The following is a 21,005-nucleotide window of genomic DNA, read 5'->3' as shown; positions in this document are numbered from 1 at the left end:
GCAAGGAACTCAGTTAGAAGTGGATGCAGACTAGAGGGAGAATAGCCAACAGGGACTGCCACATATAACCAACATTTTGTTGATACAATGGGTTTGTAAGTTATTTTTATTAACTTTGGTTATGTGTACTTTTGTGTTTAGTAAGTTTTTGTCTAAGGCAGTCATGTTAGAAGACATTTTGTTAAGGGACTCGATTAGTAGCTTATTTTAAAGTGATATGAAGTCTTCTTAGTAGTGTTATGTAATTATTTAAAGTGATATGAAGTCTTATTACTAGGTATTTCTTTTTTTGCACATTTACAATCATGCACACATAAGTTGCAAATAAAAGCCATCAAAGGGTAGCTAATCCATCAAAGGGTGTAATTTTTTCAAAAAAAAAAGCCCAAACCATGTTACCTCAACAGTAAGTGCACAACACTTAAAACTGGAGCAAATCAAAGTTTGGACTAATTTAATCAATCGAGTCCCTTTATCATTTGGATTAATAATGGGCATGACAATGTAAAATAGGGACTTATTCCATTAGAGACTGAAAACCAAAATAGGGACAGAATAGGCAACAGGGAGGGACTTAATTCACTCCATAATTAAGCAAGGCAAGGCAACAGGGAGGTACTCAATTCACTCATTACAGGGAGGGACTCAATTCAGTCCATAATTAAGCAAGGCAAGACAACAGGGAGGTACTCAATTCACTCATAACAGGGAGGGACTCAATTCAGTCCATAATTAAGCAAGGCAACAGGAGGTACTCAATGTACTGCACACTAACTTGCAAAGACAGTGTTCTCTCAAAAAAATGTCATCGAGAACAACAACCACAAATGCTCATACACATCATTCATCAATAATAGTCCCTTATATGCAAGGCAACAAAACACAAACCAATAGACAACCTGCATTGTAATAGCACGGGACTCATTCATCAACAATTAAACACAACAAAAATAGGATTTGATTTCACTAATTTAACATGTAATCCATTGCCATTCTCACCAACAACACTTCATCAATCAACCAGCACATAATAACATAAAAATCGATAAATTAGGGATGAAATTGTTACCTAGAACAGGTCAATCAGTGGGAAGGCCAAATTTCATTCGCTTACTTGCAGGCTCAGCATCAGATTCGCCAACAGCAGGGGGGACTCATGTTTTTCATCATCATCGTAAATTGGTGTGATCTTAGCACCAAACCCATACATTCTTCTCTTCCGTGTCGTAGAGACCCTAGGTATCATCTTAGGATAGTAGTTAGGTCTGGTACGGTGCTGCGTTTTGGGTTTTTTTCCACGACCCAACCCTAACTTTCCACCCATCTCAGAAACAGATCTGGGTTGTGTCGAACCACCAATCTTAGCGACAGATTTGGGTTCTTTTGAACCACCAATCTCAGAAAATCCGGTTTTCACTTCCCCTACCCCAACAGGTTCGCATTTCACTTCCCCTTCCTCAATAGGTTCGGTTTTCACTTCCCCTTCCCCAACATTCGTGCTTACAGTACTTAATTTTTGGGCGGCTTCCTCATCTTCAATAGATCTGAGCACTTTACCAATCGCACCGAATGTTCGTTGGCTGAAAATTTCGCCACCTTTGCCCGACATAAAGAACAAGTTAGGCCACGAAGCCCGTTGTTCAAAAGCTCCGATCAGAGCATCTATGAAACCTTGCTCGATTTCATCATCAGTCGCGAATAGAGCTTCGTATAGTGGGCTTAGATCCATTTTCAATGGACTTTGTTTTTTAGGGGCTAGAGAGCAGATGAGAGAGAAGAAAGAGAACGAAGAAGAGAAGACGGAGAAAGGAGATGAAGGAGATGCCGATTCAAAGAGGAGAGAGAAATACCCAAATGAGAAAGATGAAGAAACTTGAAGAACTAGGGTTTCAATCTGATGAATTGATGATTTAATCTAGGCCATTTAATGTGGTAGGTGGGAGATTGATTTTGTTTTTGGTGGGAGTTGTTAAATTAATGAAATCAGATTAGGATGATAATGTGTTTTAACTAAGGAGTATGCACATGCCAATGATGCTATTTTTATACAAAATTGAACTTATCTCTTGTAAATTTTGAGAATAGATGGAGACATTAGCACAAAAGTAGCACTACCTATTGTCTTGGTAAGTTGTTATATGGACTTCAAGAATTGGTAAAGTACTACATAGCTATTCCTGACCATAATTTTTCTTCATATGTGGCACGAAGTATGCAAGATGAGTATCAAAAGGAAAACGTTCTTGCCTTTTATAACTTGAGTTGTTAATGACTCACATAACAATCGTTATGTTGGTACCATGAATGGTGATACCATTATCGTCTGCAGAAATTTTTATATACACCTGGTCATCCGGGTACATGATACACTTTAAAGTTATTACTTATATAGTTTGATGATTATTGATCATTTCATCATCAAATAAGCAAATATTAACATTGGATGTACCTTCATCCCGATTGAATATTCATAGTATTTAATAAACAATTAAAAATACTAAGTACTATGTATTAATTTAAAACCAACTGACATTATTTTGCATGACTCCCTTTACTCCCCTTACCTGTTAGGGCTGTTACATCCTCTCCACTTTCCTCCAATTAAATAGACCCCTTGTTTTTTTTTTCCTAAAAAGAAAAGTTGACTGCTCCTATGGAAAGTCTTTTGATTCTTTTTTTTAAAAAAATACAGAGTATACATAAAGCTCCCAAGTACGCAATACTTAATTTACATCTAATCAAAGTCAAATTTTCTTAATCATTATTTCTGAAAAATGGCCATTCCTGTTAACAACAATGATAACCAAATGTTGATCAACTTAACCGGATTATAATGTTGATGATCCTTATAGAACTGCTTATCACTTTCAGCCAACACGATATTGGATGAACGGTAATTTTCTATTATTAACACTAATTTTATTATAAACTCTATCTTCCTAGCTTAATTATTCTTTGTAATGAGATATCTAATTTATGTTAATGGATTTTTATTTTATTTTTTTTGGGTGCACATTTATGTTAATGGATGTGATTGGATTCTTCGCTGCTGAAATTGGTGCTGAATGTTGGACTGGTATTTGGGTTGACTTTTTTCATCTCTGGGTTGACTTTTTGCAGATCCAAATGGTTAGTAGTTTTCCATTACCTCTTCTAGTTCTAGCTCTTCTCTTTTTGTTTTTACCAGTCTTTATTAATAATTTAATATCATGCAATTCTATAATATCAGACATTGCATATGCTTATTAGTAAATAAAATGTATCCATACTATAATACTTGAATATACAAACAAATACAAACTCCCCCTTCCATTGAACATTTGAACTAACTCAACTAAGGAGGTCCATTTACAACCCCAATGTCATGCATGATGCACACATCAATTTTTTAAAAATAAAATGCAAAAAAAGTCAAACTATCAAATATGGTTTAGAAAGGAATATATTAATTTTATATCTAATTTAACCTCTTTTTTTTTTTTTTTATTCGAGATGATTCTTTTATATATTATATGTTTGTTAATGCTCAAGTCTAATAACTATATCTAATTATCAATAAGTAAAAATTGTAAATAAAAGTATGATATTGTGAAAATATGTGACATAAAAGTTATTATAAAGAATGAACGAAGTCAACGAACTCTGGGACTATGGCCCTTCAAAAAGCAAGCAACCCAAACTTATTTATTTCCATGTGGCCAAGGTTATTATAATCGGGATCATACATTGGGTTAGGGGAATAGCTAGGATTGGATCGTACAAAAAAAATAGTGAAAATATTGTTAATATTGATACAAAGTGATACTAATTATATTCTCTTATATATGTTTGTATATATATGCTATAGGACCCATGATTTATAAAGGAATATATCACTTCTTTTACCAACATAATCCCGATGGTACATTTTGGAAACATGAACTAATTTGGGGACACTCTACATCTACTGATTTAATCAACTGGACAACACAACCAATTGCCCTCATTCCATCCGAACCTTACGATATAAGAGGATGTTGGTCAGGATCCGTTACCATACTCCCGGGAGATAAACCGGCCATCCTATACACCGGTATCGACAGTCAAGGTTACCAAGTCCAAAACCTAGCTTTACCCAAAGACTTATCCGACCCTTACCTTAAGGAATGGGTTAAGGCACCCGAAAATCCAATAATAGTTGGCTCACCCAATACCAACGACCTTGATCCCTTTAACCTTAGAGATCCGTCCACTGCTTGGCTACTACCGGATGGTAAGTGGAGAATCGTTATTGGTACCCAACATAGGAAAAACGGGTTAGCAGCTCTTTACACAAGTGACGACTTTGTAACTTGGACCATCGTCGATCATCCTTTACGTTCAGTTGTAGATTCCGGGATGTGGGAATGTCCTGATTTTTTCCCGGTCTATGTTGGGAAGTCGATAGGTGCTGATACATCTGTTATTGGTGACGACGTTAAACATGTCTTTAAGGTAAGCTTAATTGATGGTAAAAAAGAACTCTATACTATTGGAAGGTACGATATTGGTAAAGACATTTATGTACCGGATGAGGGATCTATTGAAAATGGTTCGGGTTTGATGTGTGATTATGGTAGAATTTTTGCATCCAAGTCATTCTTTGATAGTAAGACTAACCGAAGAATACTATTTGGGTGGTCTAAAGAAACTTCTTCCGCAGAAGCTAACAACTTAAAGGGATGGGCTGGACTACAGGTATATAATGTTTTTTTTTTTTTTTTTTTTTTTTTTTTGAATTTGTAGTCAGAAAGTACTTAATAAGATTCAGATTTTGTGAAAAAATATCTAATAAAAATAATATTGCAAAATACTACTAATGTGTTAAAAATACTAGTCAATCGGATTTTTGTTGTTGACCTAATTTTTTGACATTGACTCACCTCAAAACACGTTGTTGAGCAATTAGGTTTTGATGATTATAAACTAATGATGATTATCTATCTAACGTGTATGTTAAGTTGTGCATAGAAAGAGCAAGTTATGTTTGGAACAGGATACAAGGAACCTGAGCAATGACAAGTATATATACAAGGAACTTGAGCAATATAGGATAAGCAATAGAGGAACAAGAACAATGATAAGTGTTACGGTTGATAAGCATGATGATGGCTAAGGAACCATGAAGGTAACTATGTAAATAGGTGTTTACATATGTTAGCTTCACGAGGTAAGTATCCTATACATATATATGTCATGTATGTGTAGAAGTCTTTTAATTTAGTTTAGTTTTCTTTACTGTTTTTATAAATGAAAAAAACTAACCTTCTGAGTTGCTTAGTTATCCTCAGAAGTTTGCTCAGTTTGTCATCATTAAAAAGGGGCAACTTGTTGACCCTTATGAGGTTTTGATGATGATGTTAAGAATTGAGCAAACTTCCATTTAATAAGGATTTTCTAGTGTTGTGATGTTTGCAGGTTCAGTAAGCGTTGAGGGCTGAAGTAGGAACTGAAACAGAGGAACTTTAGAAGATCCATGAGGATACAAGTAAAGTTAGAAGAAGAGTTCCAGAAATGGAACTTCCCGAAGTTTCTCAACAGGAACTTCAAACGGGTGTAACGACCTGGTTCTGGTGTAATGCTGGGGCAAACCCTAAGATCCAGAATATATCAAGACTACAGGATTCCAGAACAAGAGTTTCAGAGAAGCAACATGAAGACAGAGAAATAGAAGTATATTGCTCTAGGATTCATGTAAGTATGTTGGACATAAAAGTCGGTCTGGAACAAGTCTATATAGAACCTAGGTGAACTCCAAACAGTCAATGAAATTAGAGTAACTGACTTGTCAGGAACTCGGAGACTGTCAGAGTTCAGGAACCTAATAGGAACTTAAGTGTGCACGTTGTTAAAAGTCGGTTTTAATGATATATATATTTACATTATACGTGCATATCTTTTAGGGATTTGGTTTTACTGAATAAAGATATTTATCTTCTAATAAATCCCTTTTGGAAAAAGATAAATTTTGTTTAAAAAGTATTTTTAAACTAAAAGATAAGATTGGAATTAAATCTGATTTTATGTTAAGTTTATCTTATTATTATTGACAGATTTTATTCTTAACAAAAAGATATATTTTCGGAAAACTTGTTTTTAGAAAATATCTTTTAAACTTATCTTTTCAGAAAATCTATCTTTTCAAGATGAAATGAATATTTCGAGTGTACTATAAATATGCTCATAAGTATTCATTCAAAGTTGAGGCTGACGAAGTGTAGTGGTCGTGTTTAATGATTTTAGCCTTCACCACGAAGCTAAGTCAGTTCTCCTGGTCAAAGTTCCTATCAGGTTTTGGTTACAGTACGTCCAGTGAGTTCCAGACTGGTCTCGAGTGTCCAACATATTAGTTTTATCTCTTTATTCATAGATATGTATTTAGGGATATTCAATGAGATCTTGTAATGGGAAAAAGGGTTTTGAGTGTTTTGTATTTTGGGGTGAGATTGTGGATTCTCTTAAATTCACACAAGTGATGAGTTTGAAATCTCGTAAAATTCGAGTGGTAGCTGTGAGTGCACAGTGAGTGAAAGGAACCTGAGAAGTGTCTTGGGTCACCTAGGAAGTGTCCTGGGTAAGGGGAGAAAAAGGGTCCTAAGAAGTGTCTTAGGTCTGGTAGGAAGTGTCCTATCATAGAGTCAAGTGTCCGTGGTGGAACTTGCAAAGCAAAGGTCTGTGTAATAGGTTGTACTAGGAGAGTTGCCTATTATAGTGGAATTTGTTTATAAGTCCCAATGGGCCGAGGTTTTACTTCCAGTTAGGCACTGGATGGTTTCCTCGTAAAACTTGATGTGTGCTTTAAGTTCCTTTACGCATTAATTGTTTATTTCCGCTTAAGTTCCGCGATTGGAACCTACTACCATTCACCCCCCCTCTTGTAGTAGTTCATCTAAACTAACAATTGGTATCAGAGCAGGTGCTCTTGATAAACCGGGCAACCCCGAGGAGCAAGTTCCAGGCTAGGATAGATATGTACAAGGAATGCAGCGAATGGAACTCAACCCTAGAACGTTCCCAATACCACGTAGAGACCAAAGTCTGCTTGTGAAGCAGAAGTGATTCAAAGATGAACATCTTTGAGGTAAGTGTCTCGTCTTTGAAGTCTTGATTATATGCATGATATTATATGTAAAAGTTTCTTGCAGTATTTCTAGTTAAATTTTGGATTTTGTTTTGGAAGTTTGTAAATCAATTTTGTGTAACCTCAAATCTGATTTATAGTGTGAAAAGTATTTGTCAGATTTACAAATTGATTTATTTTTAAAGAATCGGTTTACTAGAAATAGTTCAAGGAACGTATTGTGTAGAATTATGCATATTTGGTCTCTTGGAACCTGGATTACTCCTGTATGGAAACTTAATTCTTTAGGCAAGGTAATGAACGTATATTTTGAATAATTGCCAAAGAATGACCTTCTCATGTGTATGTGTTATTCTGAATATTTATTATGTAGACACATGATGTTTATTGTTAGTAAAGATAGTTGGTTTAACCGTAGTTATTTTAATTATGGATTATTGACGTCTATTACTAACATGAAGGCACCCAATATATATTGGGTAACCAAAGCCAAAAGATGACTGATTTTGCAGGCTATATGAGTGGAGACAACTTATTAATAATGATGATCTTTGGTTGTTTGTATATAAGGAATTATGTGCAAGTTCCTCTCACTAGAAAGCCTTTATAAGAGGGATATAGTAGGTGAAGCGACAATATGGATAAGTGTGTAAGTCACCTATACATCTCTCTGTAAAGATTGGTCATGTGCTTTTGGTATGTATTAATCCTTCACAAATTCCTATTGAAATTCAATTCCCTATTCTTATGAAGGATATTTGTGAATGGATAAAAAGAGAAGTTGTTTTGATGTTTATAATGTATATCATGACAAACTAACTTCTCTTCTAGTTTTGTGCAAGTTATTAATGATTGTTTTGTAGGTTTGTCCATTGAGACAAATTGATGCATAAAAGTTTGTTCCATTAGGAGCTCAGTGCTTAAATTGGTTGGAACTTGGTGAACTTGAAATGATAGAACGAATTAGGGATACAGGAATAACAAAGCTTCTATATCAAGGTGCTATAGGAGTTATTGTATACGTTCTTGTAAAGATTCTGGTTCAAGTTCCAGTTAAGTTCTTATTATTCAAAGTTTTTTTGGAACAAAGCATTAATTCCTGTAGCAGACTCTTATGAAGGATGATGAGTTAAGATGATTATCTTTGACTGCGTGTTGGAGATTCATCATTTCGTTGATGGAACGACATCTAAAAGGGAGTACTCTTACAGGAACTTTATGTTTCAACACTTTTATGCTTTAGGTTTTTTCTATCTCTTTTGACTAACCTACTGACATTTTAAAGGCACAAAGGAATCTCTTGGGTTGTGAACTTTCAGGTTATATCTTTTGAATGATAATATGAGGGACTTTGACAAGGTGTTGAAGAATTTGAGATTAAATCAACACGTTCCTCTACCCAAGATACAATGGTCTAAAGGACCAGAAGGACATGTTCCAACTTTATGTCAAAAGGAACATGGAAGAGTTGAAGGTTTATAATAGGAGGGAACTCGCATTATCTCGACAGCGAGGTTCCAAAAGAGATGATGATAGCCAAATCAAGGTATCTCTTACTATAAACCTACAATGGAAGAATTTTGACTTATAATACTAACACGAAAGGTAAAATTTCTACATAACAGGAAGTTAGTAAGTCAAGTTCCTATCCCATTGTGAATATTTTTCTCGTCGAGTTTTTAATGCACATTCTGGTTTTCAATTGCTTGTAACTCTATTTGTTTCATGGCTTCAAGATGACATCATCAATAAAGAATGGAAATGTCACATATGAAGGGAATCAAAAAGGGAACACATCATTTGTGGATCTCAAGGTGATTCCTAACAACAACCTGACATTTCTAGGTTTTATTGAAGATGAGATACTTCTATGCTTCAAACTGTGAACATGTAAATCTTTTCATGCTTGATAAACCTAGTAGGAACTCGATAATAGGTATATGTATATGTAAGTTCCAAACAGGTTAAGATCGAAAAGCATGAGAATCAGACACATGTTACATTCTCTTTCAACATCAGGTAGTTGGTAAGCAACACTAATCCATTGGATCTTAGTGATATGGATATGTTTACCATGTGATATGTAGAGACTAATTGAAAGAGATGTCTTGTTTATAAGTAATGAAAGCAAATGTGCACTTGGTTACTTTTCTTAATAGAAGAGACGATGAATTGTTTGTTGAAAGTCTTTTCTATCACAGGGTAAGTGGCTAAGTGTTCATCATCTATGAGGTTATAGATCTAACAACGGAACCTAGTTCCAGTCACGTTTAGTGTTTGTTGCAGGAACACAGATTGATAACAAGTTTCCAATTTTGAATCATGAAAGACAAGAAGAGAACAAAGTTATATACTAATGGTCTTTGCAGGTTCTTTGGAATAGTTTTCAATGCCTCTTGCTACATCATCAACACTGAAGCAATAGATCTTTGATTAACAAGACACCCTATGGATGTTTGATGATAGAAGTGCCAAGGCGATTTATCCATAAACGCCGAGAACAGCAAAACATAAAGAGTTTACCCTATCTTATTTAATGTGCAATAAGTGAACATATTTTGAGACTAACATGTTTGTTCCCATCAGACAGGTGATAAAAGGTGAACTCGCAAGTTCTTGAAGAACTATCTGAGTTCCTAGTAAAGAAATATGTCACTAAGAATAACAGCAAGGGATAGCTACATATGTTGAGGAACTTCGAGGTGTTAAGTTCCAACTCATGCAGCAAAGTTCAAAGAACTCAATACAAGAAAGCAAGTTCCAACGAAGTTCCAGAGCTGAGATAATATTTGTTCCGACCAGCAATATCTCAACAAACTATGGAACTAAAGTGTCTTTCATGCATATGTAACCAAAGGGAAAACCTCAACAACCAAGGATCAGAGAAGAGCTCGAGATATCAACTGAAAAAGATGGACTTCATAACTCATAGTTGTATAAAAGATAAGTTTGTTTTTAAGGTTGATGTAAACATATAATTGGTTGTTATCAGGTTAGATGTGCAGCAGGAACTTAATAAGCTTAAAAGGAAGAGGATGCATGTCACATCCTGAACCTATTCTAGAACACCTAAAAAGGGTCGGAGATTAAAAAGGGTGTTCTGGAAAATGCTTATTGAGTAAGGCACGTGGATGGAACAAGGCCAGGTTGGTTCTTAAAAGAAACAACCAATACAAAGGTATGTATTGTCTTTAAGGAACTTGTTGCGTGTGTAGCTAGACTTGAAGCAAATTGAATAATATTTGTTCTTGCTGTTTATATGGGATTAGAGTTGTACCACATGGATGTCCTGTATGTCTTGATATGAATTTTTGTAGACGTCTATGTGGAACATACTCTAGGATAGAATGCTATCCAAGTTCCTTCTTGAAAATTGAGTTTTAAAAAGTATCAATTTTTGTTTTCAAGATGAACTGAGTTATTAGTAGTACTTGTTTACATTGATATATCTCTGGTACTACTAACGAGCCATTGTGCATTGGTTTTTGCTAATTTATGATAAGAAAATATATTTGTAAGCATTAACCACTGACAATGGAACTTGAGTTAGAAGTGGAAGTTCATATTAGATTCGAGATCATCAAGGAACATAACAGCCACTTCAAGAACTCCAAGGTAAGCCATCATATTCAACCAATGCTTTAAAGTTATATTTTTATGGGTAAGAGACTACATAAGATACAAGTTCCTTTTCACATGTCGGCATTAGATGAATGGAATTGATATATTTGTGGTATGAATGCAATATGTGAATTTGTGAATTGATTCTCTTATGGTTTTGTCTTGACTTGTCATATTCTTGTTTGTTGCTTAATAGAACAAGACTTGATGAAACATAACATGAGTATAAAGTATTTTTCCCATAAGTTATGTCAAGCTGGGGTTCCTATGCATGTAATACTTAAAGTAAAGAATATGCGCTTATTGTTTATGTGTCACACTTAATTCTTGTGTTGTAAAAGACATACTTACTTGCCTAAGAGTATTAGAGGTCTCATAATAGAACTATGGGTGCTGTCAAACACGAAGTTCCTAAGTTGCCAAAGGAACAATGAAAGAAACTTTGATGGAACAAGACAGGTAAGTTCCCAGACCGTTTACACCTCACTTGTTTAAATTTCAGAGGGAACTAACCTATATTTTAGCCAACTTTCAAGCATCCACGTCATATATCTTCGATCGCAACATTATTCTACAACTCTAAGTTGTGTGTCCGTGTTGCATATACTTTAATTGTCCCATATTCAGAAAATCGAAGATTCTTATTCACCCAATTCAATTTCCTCTTTCCGTTCACACACTTTTACTTCTTATTCTTGATTCCCATGTGCTCTAAGTTTGTTGATCATCTTTTTATGATTTGATGAAACATGAAAAATGGTGATTATATTTTGAGGGGGAAGTTGAAGATAAATAAAGAAGTAAGTACTTGAAAAGGAAGAAGAATGGTAAGGGACTCAGGGGGAATAAGGCAGGAACCAAGAAATCAAAATGGTTCAGATCTGGTTGTGGAACTCAAGTGTATGAGTAAGTAATATCTTCATTGATTTAAAAATGTGTTATTCCAGGAAAGTATGCAAAATTTGTATAATGACACCCTTTAAAAAAAAAAAAAAAAAAAAAAAAATAAATAAATAAATAAAGAAAAGAAAAAGAAAAGGGTGATCAAATATTTAATTTCCTGGATATCTAAAGATGAAGAATATTGACTTTGATGTGGAGTACTCGTATACTTGGTGAGCTAGTGAAGGAACAACGACAAACGTTGAAGGAACTTGGCTATGATGAAACTGAAATCTATTTAAGTTCCAGTATGCAGAATGTTCCTCAAAGAAGTTGGTGGTAGAAGTAAGGGAATTTGGTTATCAATTGGTAAGATGAATATGTGTTGTGTTTAGCAGGAGGTTCAAGAGTATGAAATGAAGAACAAATGTGGTGAACCTTATCATCTCAAAAGGTCTAAACGAAGAGCACAAATTCCATTTCATGTTCCCTCTACTTATTTTGTTCCATATGCTTCTTTATATATCCTTTGAATTTGCGCTTTCATTTGTCTATTCATGCAGTTCATTCCTAACTTTTTAGCCCTGATCTTTACTTATTTGTCAAGTTCAATTAAGGGTTTTGAAGTTGGGCCTTTGGATTGTGAGTTGGAAATTAGTGTGAAAATGGCATCCGTGTTTGAAAAGTGAGTACCTTGAGGCTTTTAGGAACAACAAGTGTTTAACCATTATATATTTACTTATTATATGGTGGTAGGTGTGACATATGACTTTAAGTGTGTATAATTTACGAAAAACAAACATGTGGAACAATACCCTTTTTGATAATGACAAAAGGGGGAAGAATATGTATGATGCTTATGGTATGCAGTAATTAAGTCTAAAGTTCATACATCATGATCGTTGAAAGTATATATATATATTGATAATGATGTGTATTGCTAAGTTCCTAACTATGTTAAGTTCTTGTGTATGTTCTTAATGTTCTTAACTTGTTCATATGGTATTTCCTTGAAAAACTAAGGGGGAATAAATGTACAATGATTATCCTTTAATATGTGATAAGCATCATTAGTTTGTCATCATCAAAAAGGGGGAAATTGTTGAGCAATTAGGTTTTGATGATTATAAACTAATGATGATTATCTATCTAACGTGTATGTTAAGTTGTGCATAGAAAGAGCAAGTTATGTTTGGAACAGGATACAAGGAACCTGAGCAATGACAAGTATATATACAAGGAACTTGAGCAATATAGGATAAGCAATAGAGGAACAAGAACAATGATAAGTGTTACGGTTGATAAGCATGATGATGGCTAAGGAACCATGAAGGTAACTATGTAAATAGGTGTTTACATATGTTAGCTTCACGAGGTAAGTATCCTATACATATATATGTCATGTATGTGTAGAAGTCTTTTAATTTAGTTTAGTTTTCTTTACTGTTTTTATAAATGAAAAAAACTAACCTTCTGAGTTGCTTAGTTATCCTCAGAAGTTTGCTCAGTTTGTCATCATTAAAAAGGGGCAACTTGTTGACCCTTATGAGGTTTTGATGATGATGTTAAGAATTGAGCAAACTTCCATTTAATAAGGATTTTCTAGTGTTGTGATGTTTGCAGGTTCAGTAAGCGTTGAGGGCTGAAGTAGGAACTGAAACAGAGGAACTTTAGAAGATCCATGAGGATACAAGTAAAGTTAGAAGAAGAGTTCCAGAAATGGAACTTCCCGAAGTTTCTCAACAGGAACTTCAAACGGGTGTAACGACCTGGTTCTGGTGTAATGCTGGGGCAAACCCTAAGATCCAGAATATATCAAGACTACAGGATTCCAGAACAAGAGTTTCAGAGAAGCAACATGAAGACAGAGAAATAGAAGTATATTGCTCTAGGATTCATGTAAGTATGTTGGACATAAAAGTCGGTCTGGAACAAGTCTATATAGAACCTAGGTGAACTCCAAACAGTCAATGAAATTAGAGTAACTGACTTGTCAGGAACTCGGAGACTGTCAGAGTTCAGGAACCTAATAGGAACTTAAGTGTGCACGTTGTTAAAAGTCGGTTTTAATGATATATATATTTACATTATACGTGCATATCTTTTAGGGATTTGGTTTTACTGAATAAAGATATTTATCTTCTAATAAATCCCTTTTGGAAAAAGATAAATTTTGTTTAAAAAGTATTTTTAAACTAAAAGATAAGATTGGAATTAAATCTGATTTTATGTTAAGTTTATCTTATTATTATTGACAGATTTTATTCTTAACAAAAAGATATATTTTCGGAAAACTTGTTTTTAGAAAATATCTTTTAAACTTATCTTTTCAGAAAATCTATCTTTTCAAGATGAAATGAATATTTCGAGTGTACTATAAATATGCTCATAAGTATTCATTCAAAGTTGAGGCTGACGAAGTGTAGTGGTCGTGTTTAATGATTTTAGCCTTCACCACGAAGCTAAGTCAGTTCTCCTGGTCAAAGTTCCTATCAGGTTTTGGTTACAGTACGTCCAGTGAGTTCCAGACTGGTCTCGAGTGTCCAACATATTAGTTTTATCTCTTTATTCATAGATATGTATTTAGGGATATTCAATGAGATCTTGTAATGGGAAAAAGGGTTTTGAGTGTTTTGTATTTTGGGGTGAGATTGTGGATTCTCTTAAATTCACACAAGTGATGAGTTTGAAATCTCGTAAAATTCGAGTGGTAGCTGTGAGTGCACAGTGAGTGAAAGGAACCTGAGAAGTGTCTTGGGTCACCTAGGAAGTGTCCTGGGTAAGGGGAGAAAAAGGGTCCTAAGAAGTGTCTTAGGTCTGGTAGGAAGTGTCCTATCATAGAGTCAAGTGTCCGTGGTGGAACTTGCAAAGCAAAGGTCTGTGTAATAGGTTGTACTAGGAGAGTTGCCTATTATAGTGGAATTTGTTTATAAGTCCCAATGGGCCGAGGTTTTACTTCCAGTTAGGCACTGGATGGTTTCCTCGTAAAACTTGATGTGTGCTTTAAGTTCCTTTACGCATTAATTGTTTATTTCCGCTTAAGTTCCGCGATTGGAACCTACTACCATTCACCCCCCCTCTTGTAGTAGTTCATCTAAACTAACACACGTACTCCCAAAACTATCATCTCGTAGATAGAAACTATCCCCACCAATTCGAAATATCCCCAACCACCCCAGAAATACCCTTACCACATTGAAAACTAGCCCTCGCAATGGTTTCGAGGGTGCTAACGCTGGAATCATGTTAATAGTAGAAATCTTGCCAAAAGTATTACTCGTATTTTATAACATTTTACCTTTTATAAGATAGTTTCTTATAATATTTTTTTACATTTGGTAGTTTGTAATTTTTGACAAAAAGTCTTTTTTTTTTAATAAAAGTTGATTATATCTTTGGTCTTGTATTAAGGGAATCCCAAGAACAATGGTGCTGGGTGAATTTGGCAAACAGCTAGTGCAATGGCCAGTCACGGAAGTTGAAATGCTACGATATGGTCAAGTAGATTTTCCTTCTCAAATAGTTAAGGGAGGATCAGTTGTTGAACTCTTCGGAATCACAGGCTCTCAGGTTAAATTAACTACGGAGTATCACAAATACTTCTTTTAGTTTTTTATTTGAAATATTTTTTTTTTTTAAATATTGGTTGGTCTTTTGATCATTTTAGGATTATAATGGAATAAGGTGCTTAATAATAATAATTTCTTGGCTGATATTATTGAAGGCGGATGTGGAAGTTTCATTTGAAATACCAGAATTAAAAGATGCTGAAACAATGGACCCAACATGGACCAATCCAAGGACATTGTGCGAAGAAAAGGGAGTATCCGTTAAAGGGTCAATTGGGCCATTTGGGCTTCTAACACTTGCTACGACTGGCTTAGAAGAATACACAGCAATCTTCTTTAGAGTTTTCAAAGACCCGAATGCCTCAAACAAATATGTCGTCTTATTGGGCAATGACTTAAGCAGGTTACACTACTGCTCTTCGTATTCTTTAAATTTAGACTCCATCAATGTACTCCCTGTTGGAAATAGTAATGCAATCAGATATATTATTATCGATATACTAGGTAAAACTTACGGAGTAGTAACTTAAATGTCAGATGGAACCTCTAACTAAGTCTTAGATTGTGTTTGCGTATTAATATTTTAGTCACTTATCTTGTATATATTTTACAATTATACCTTTGTTGTTTTGGTTGCACAGGTCATCTTTAAATCCAACTACTACTAAACCTAGTTATGGAACTTTTGTGGATGTGAATCCTGCTAAAGAAGAACTATCTTTAAGAGCTTTGGTAAGTTCAAACAATCTTTTTCAAAACTAATAGTGTTAACACTTGCACGGATGGCACCTTCATCTTGCAATTGTAACTTGTAAGCGTGTGCACTTAAGGATGACTTTTTCGATGATTTTTGCTCGTTTAAAAAAAAAAAAAAAATCAAAACGAGCAAAAATTATTAAATGAGGTAGAAATTACTCTTCAACACACCTAGATACAAAGTATTGTAAAATGCTCGACAATTTACAAAGTATTTATTTATTTATTTTGACAGATTGATCATTCTATAGTAGAGAGCTTTGGTAGTAAGGGAAAGAATTGCATAACTGCTAGGGTTTATCCTAAACTGGCAATTAACGACAAAGCAAAGTTGTATTTGTTCAACTATGGAACCGAAGATGTTCGTATTACTAAATTAAGTGCTTGGAGTATGAAGAAGGCTCAAGTTAATCTTCCAATAGATATTAACTAGAACAGTTAATGAATTGTGAATAATCATAATTTGTTTTATTCATTATTCAAACCTACTTTGGAGCGTTTGTCATGGATTGGAAGATGTGAATTCAGTTCTACTCGATCGGTATTTCCCTACTCCGTACAAGATAGTGGCCAATGTTATGCTATCTAAGTATTATTTAAGCACAAAATAATAATTTTGATGATTAGCTATTCTAATGACCTAATCATTTGTGTGCTGGCATTGTGTTTTGCTTTCTGTTATTCTCTTTTGCCCTTTTGCGTTCTGTTATTTCCTTTGTTAAATGAATGTAATAGATTATGTGCCAACTAGCTAGGCTTAGCATTCCGTAGTGCATGTATTAAGACTGTGATGGTGTAAGGGTTTTGATCAAGCAATCAAATTATTCTCTCTTGTCCTTCTCTCTAAATTTTTTCTTCTTTGATCTAAGATCAGATTGCAGTAGATCTCTGTTAATCATCAAGTATCTATCTTTCTTTTTATTGTATTATACGAAGTTATTACTTGGTTTTACTTTACTCTTAAAGTGAATATTTTACACGTACGAGTAATTTAATTTAAATTTGATTGCAAATGTACATAATAACACATGTATGGTGTTATAATAATACTGTACTTTATTCACCCAATATGTACAACTCTTTATTTAAATAGAATTGTACTTTCAGTAATTGAACAATTCCAATATAAGGGTTGGGACTCGAACCAACCCCACTTGAGACAAATAGAGAGGTCGGGTTTCACATTTATTATTCACGCTCAACCAATTATGTGTTGTTATTAATATTTGCAATCAATTTATGCTTTATTACTGCTTTTATTTGTTTCAATGTGGCTCCGCCACTGCTTGTAGCTTATCAATAGAAATGCTCTTTATTAATGTTGCTAGATAATTTTCAAAAGATCGTTTATTATAAAAAGTGATATTTAAAAGGTTAGTTTTGATAATTTTCCTAACATATGTACATCATGATAATATACGGAGTATTAATTATACAGTAATGATACTCAGGGCCGGTGAAGCACCTGTGCAAAGAGACCAATTGCACAGGGCCTCACAATGCAAGGGGCCTTAAATCAGCAAAGTCCATTAATATTATAATCAAAGAAAGAAACAATTAGTCCAAGTTAATGACTTCAAGTGTTAAATATATTAGAACTCTCAGATTTCTGACATTGTAATTATTAAACAATAGTGGGTAGGGCCCCATTTTTTTTTTTGGGAGATGTTAAATTTGAACAGGGCCTCCGTAATAGTGAGGACGGCCCTGATGATACTTGCTCCAAATCCTCCAAACCAATTACAGTTCTCTTCTTTATCCTCTCTTATTCCTTTTTTGTAATTAGTTTTTTCAAGCCCAGCTAGAAAGTTTTGTTACTCCTCCGATTACATCTAAACGCAAAAGTATTGAGATACAAGAGTAAAATTAAATAACTGAATACTCTCATACGGAGTATTTATTATGATGAAGATGAATTGAAATCACAAATTAAGAAAAACCCTAGCCTCTCTCTAAAACCCTAACCACCATTGTTAATTTTCAATGGGCTTTAGAAAGAGTATATAAATCGATCATAGACTTTTCAACCATTGGCTTAAGTTTTTGGTTGAGTTTGTACTTTAACAGCTTCCATCGACGATTGTATACCGGTGGAAAACCCCTAAACTTTATATTTTGTGTGCCTTTTTCTATTTACCTTTGTTTGTTTTAGGTTTATAATAACTTTTCCTTTTCTGAGAAGATAATCTCATTTGAAAGACGGAGTTCTTCTTCTTTCTTTTGAGGGGGAATTTGTTTTTTTGCATGATGGAATGTTGTGAAATTGTTTCATAACTAAGTAATGACTTGTGCGGGATTGAAACAAAGGTTAATCTTTTTATTACAATCAAATGATCGAATCAAATGAAAGTTTCTATACAGTTACAATAGATCGGTAGACCTGCTCCCCTCCATCGAATAAGACGGTAAATCACATTGATGTGAAGGACATCATGAAAAATGTAAGATTTGCAACAACATTGATACTCCGTAAATCACATTAGTGTTATACAACAATATCAACCCCAAAATTAATGCAAGTCTTATACTGTATTTACTATAACCCTACAATATCAACTCCAAAATATAATGCAAACGTAGCACTAGTTTGCAAATATGTAACATTGATATGAAGGAGCAAATATATCACAATAAGATGTTACATATTTGCTCCTTTGTTCCTTCCCCGAACTCAACGAGAATGTGGATCTAGAGCCGATAAAAATAAAATTTGGTGTCTCTTACAACATGTTCAAAGGCAAATACTTGAGTTTTCAAGCTGGCAATTTATTATAACGCGGTTACAAATTTATAAAGCTTCTATAAGTAGCTTGTAGCTTGGCAAATGTATTCTATAGTTTTTATTCTTTTATTCCGTTAAACTCATGCCAAAAAAAAAAAAAGAAACGGAGCACAATCTTTATGACTTGTACAAATGTTTTATACTATGTACATTTATACCGTATGTACTTCGCATTACAAAACATAATTTCGTAGTCCGTATACACATCCAAAAACATCATTAAAGTTTTTAATTAAAAAAAATCCACATTTCTAACCAACAAGGCGGTTACACTTAAGGTAAAGTGGGCCAGCCCCAAAAAATCCGTTACGTTATATCATTCCTTTCACAAAAACTGACATCCTTCAAAATATCAGACACTCAAAATGACCTAAAAAACACACTATCCTAATCCATCATCCCACGATCCGTGTCACCATCTTAAACACAATACCAGCCATTGATTTACATTCCATCTAACGGCCCACAATCGCACCCATTTCAAAGAAGTCATGATCCGTGTGCTTTCTTTTCCACCAATCAGATCACTCTTAGTGACTCATTATATATCCCCCCAAATATTCATTCCCCCTTTACCATCATCTTCTATCCATCGATTCTTCCTTTGTACTCTTTCTGATATTCTCTCTCATTTTCTCTCTCCCCTTTTTGTGATAATTTTCTCAAAAATTTCTGAAATCATGGTTGCTAGTACTGCTACTAAGACTATGAAGAAAACTTCTGCTCCGAAGAAAGCTGCTGCTGCGAAATCTGCTCCTTCTCATCCTCCTTATATCGAGGTATTTGTTCTCCTCTTTTGATTTTTTTGAATGATTTTTATAGCTTTTTTGATGGTTTTTGATTTGATTTTGGTAGTTTGAAGGAATTTTCTGAGTTTCTGATATGTTTTTGCACGATTTCATGAAGTTTTGATTTGAGCTTTGTTTCATTCATCGTTAAGTTTCGGAGTATTTTTATGCGATTTTGTGAATGTTTAATGATGAAAATGATGAATTTTCTGGACATTTTTGAGGTTTTGGTGAAAGTTTCGCTTGATTTTGAGCTTTGTTTCAATCATCGTTGAAGGATTTTGTGAGTTTTTGATGATGAAACTGATGATTTTCTGGAAATTTCTCGCAGATGATAACAGAAGCTTTGGTTTCTCTGAAGGAGAGAACAGGATCAAGCCACTACGCAATCGCAAAACACATCGAAGAGCAACAGAAGGTTCGCGACCTTCCTCCAAACTTCAGAAAGCTTCTCTTCAACCAACTGAAGAAAAGCGTAGCTTCTGGAAAGCTCGTCATGGTGAAGAAATCCTTCAAACTTCCACCTACCACCTCCAAGAAGTCTCCGACCGCCGCACCAGCCGCCGCCGAGAAGCCAAAAGCCGCCGCTAAGCCAAAATCAAAGGAAGCCGCTGCAAAGCCAGCCAAAAAATCAGCCGCCGCTAAGCCAAAAGCAGCCGTCGCTAAAACCAAGACTGCTACAGCTAAGGCTAAGGCGTCGACAACGGCGGCGAAGAAGCAGAAGGTGACGATGAAGTCTCCGGCGAAGTCGCCGGCCAAGAAGGTTGCGCCGGTGAAGGCGAAGAAGCCGAAGAGTATTAAGTCGCCGGCGAAGAAAGCTACTGCCGTGAAGAAAACTGTTGCGATGAAGAAGACTAACAAGAAGTGATTTGGAGTTGTGATGATTTGAGTTTGTAAATTTGTCGATAGGTTTAAGTTTGTGTTTAGAGAAGGATGAATGTTGATTATCATGACTACTTAGGTAGTTTAAAAAATTCTAGGGTTTGTAGAAAACTCAGACTTTTACTAGTTTGGTTTGTTATTCAAATTAGGTTTTATCATTAATGATTAGATGGCTAATCATTTTACCTTAGTTTAGCTTAATTGCCTGTTTTTAAGTTCTTCAGCTTTAATACAAATTAGAAATCTGGATTTCGCTATATTATCTTTAGCTTTAATTTACATCCACACCCTTTGCTTTGAATTTACGACATTGATTGTTCTTAATAATAACCATTAATTCCTGTTCAATAAAAAAATAACCATTAATTTGTGAAATTAATGTGTTGTTATTAATTAAATCACAATTCGAGGGTCTATCGTTTCGAAGGATTATCACAAATGATCTTATCCATATTTTCGAGATTATTTAACTTTTTTGATTTATTCTCAATTTCTTTGAAGGTTAAAACTTTGAATTTTTGCCAATCTAAAAATATTCATATTAGTGAAATTTTGAATTTTTGCAATTGCATTATGGTATTTACCAAATTCTGTTAAAAAAATGATACTCCATTACCAAAATTCTT

General features: G+C 34.5%; 2 protein-coding genes across 2 annotated transcripts; both read left to right on the top strand.

The window, feature by feature from the left end:
* The first annotated feature begins 2,871 nt into the window (after positions 1 to 2,871).
* LOC145566169 (fructan 6-exohydrolase-like) lies at positions 2,872 to 16,360 on the top strand. Its single transcript, XM_081625683.1, has 7 exons — positions 2,872 to 2,893; positions 3,121 to 3,129; positions 3,848 to 4,716; positions 15,014 to 15,172; positions 15,327 to 15,574; positions 15,813 to 15,903; positions 16,163 to 16,360. The coding sequence occupies exons 1-7, from the start codon at positions 2,887 to 2,889 to the stop codon at positions 16,358 to 16,360; spliced, it is 1,581 nt and encodes a 526-aa protein (XP_081481809.1). The 5' UTR covers positions 2,872 to 2,886.
* A 2,929-nt stretch (positions 16,361 to 19,289) lies between these two features.
* Positions 19,290 to 20,636, top strand: LOC145568412 (uncharacterized). The gene is made up of 2 exons (XM_081627838.1): positions 19,290 to 19,488; positions 19,829 to 20,636. The coding sequence occupies exons 1-2, from the start codon at positions 19,390 to 19,392 to the stop codon at positions 20,363 to 20,365; spliced, it is 636 nt and encodes a 211-aa protein (XP_081483964.1). The 5' UTR covers positions 19,290 to 19,389; the 3' UTR covers positions 20,366 to 20,636.
* The last annotated feature ends 369 nt before the right edge of the window (positions 20,637 to 21,005 follow it).

The sequence above is a fragment of the Chenopodium album genome, chromosome 11 (genome assembly GCF_948465745.1).
Source record: "Chenopodium album chromosome 11, dcCheAlbu1.1, whole genome shotgun sequence".
Lineage (NCBI taxonomy): Eukaryota > Viridiplantae > Streptophyta > Magnoliopsida > Caryophyllales > Amaranthaceae > Chenopodium > Chenopodium album.
Note: the sequence above shows the minus strand (reverse complement) of the source record. Positions and strands in the feature narration are given on the sequence as shown.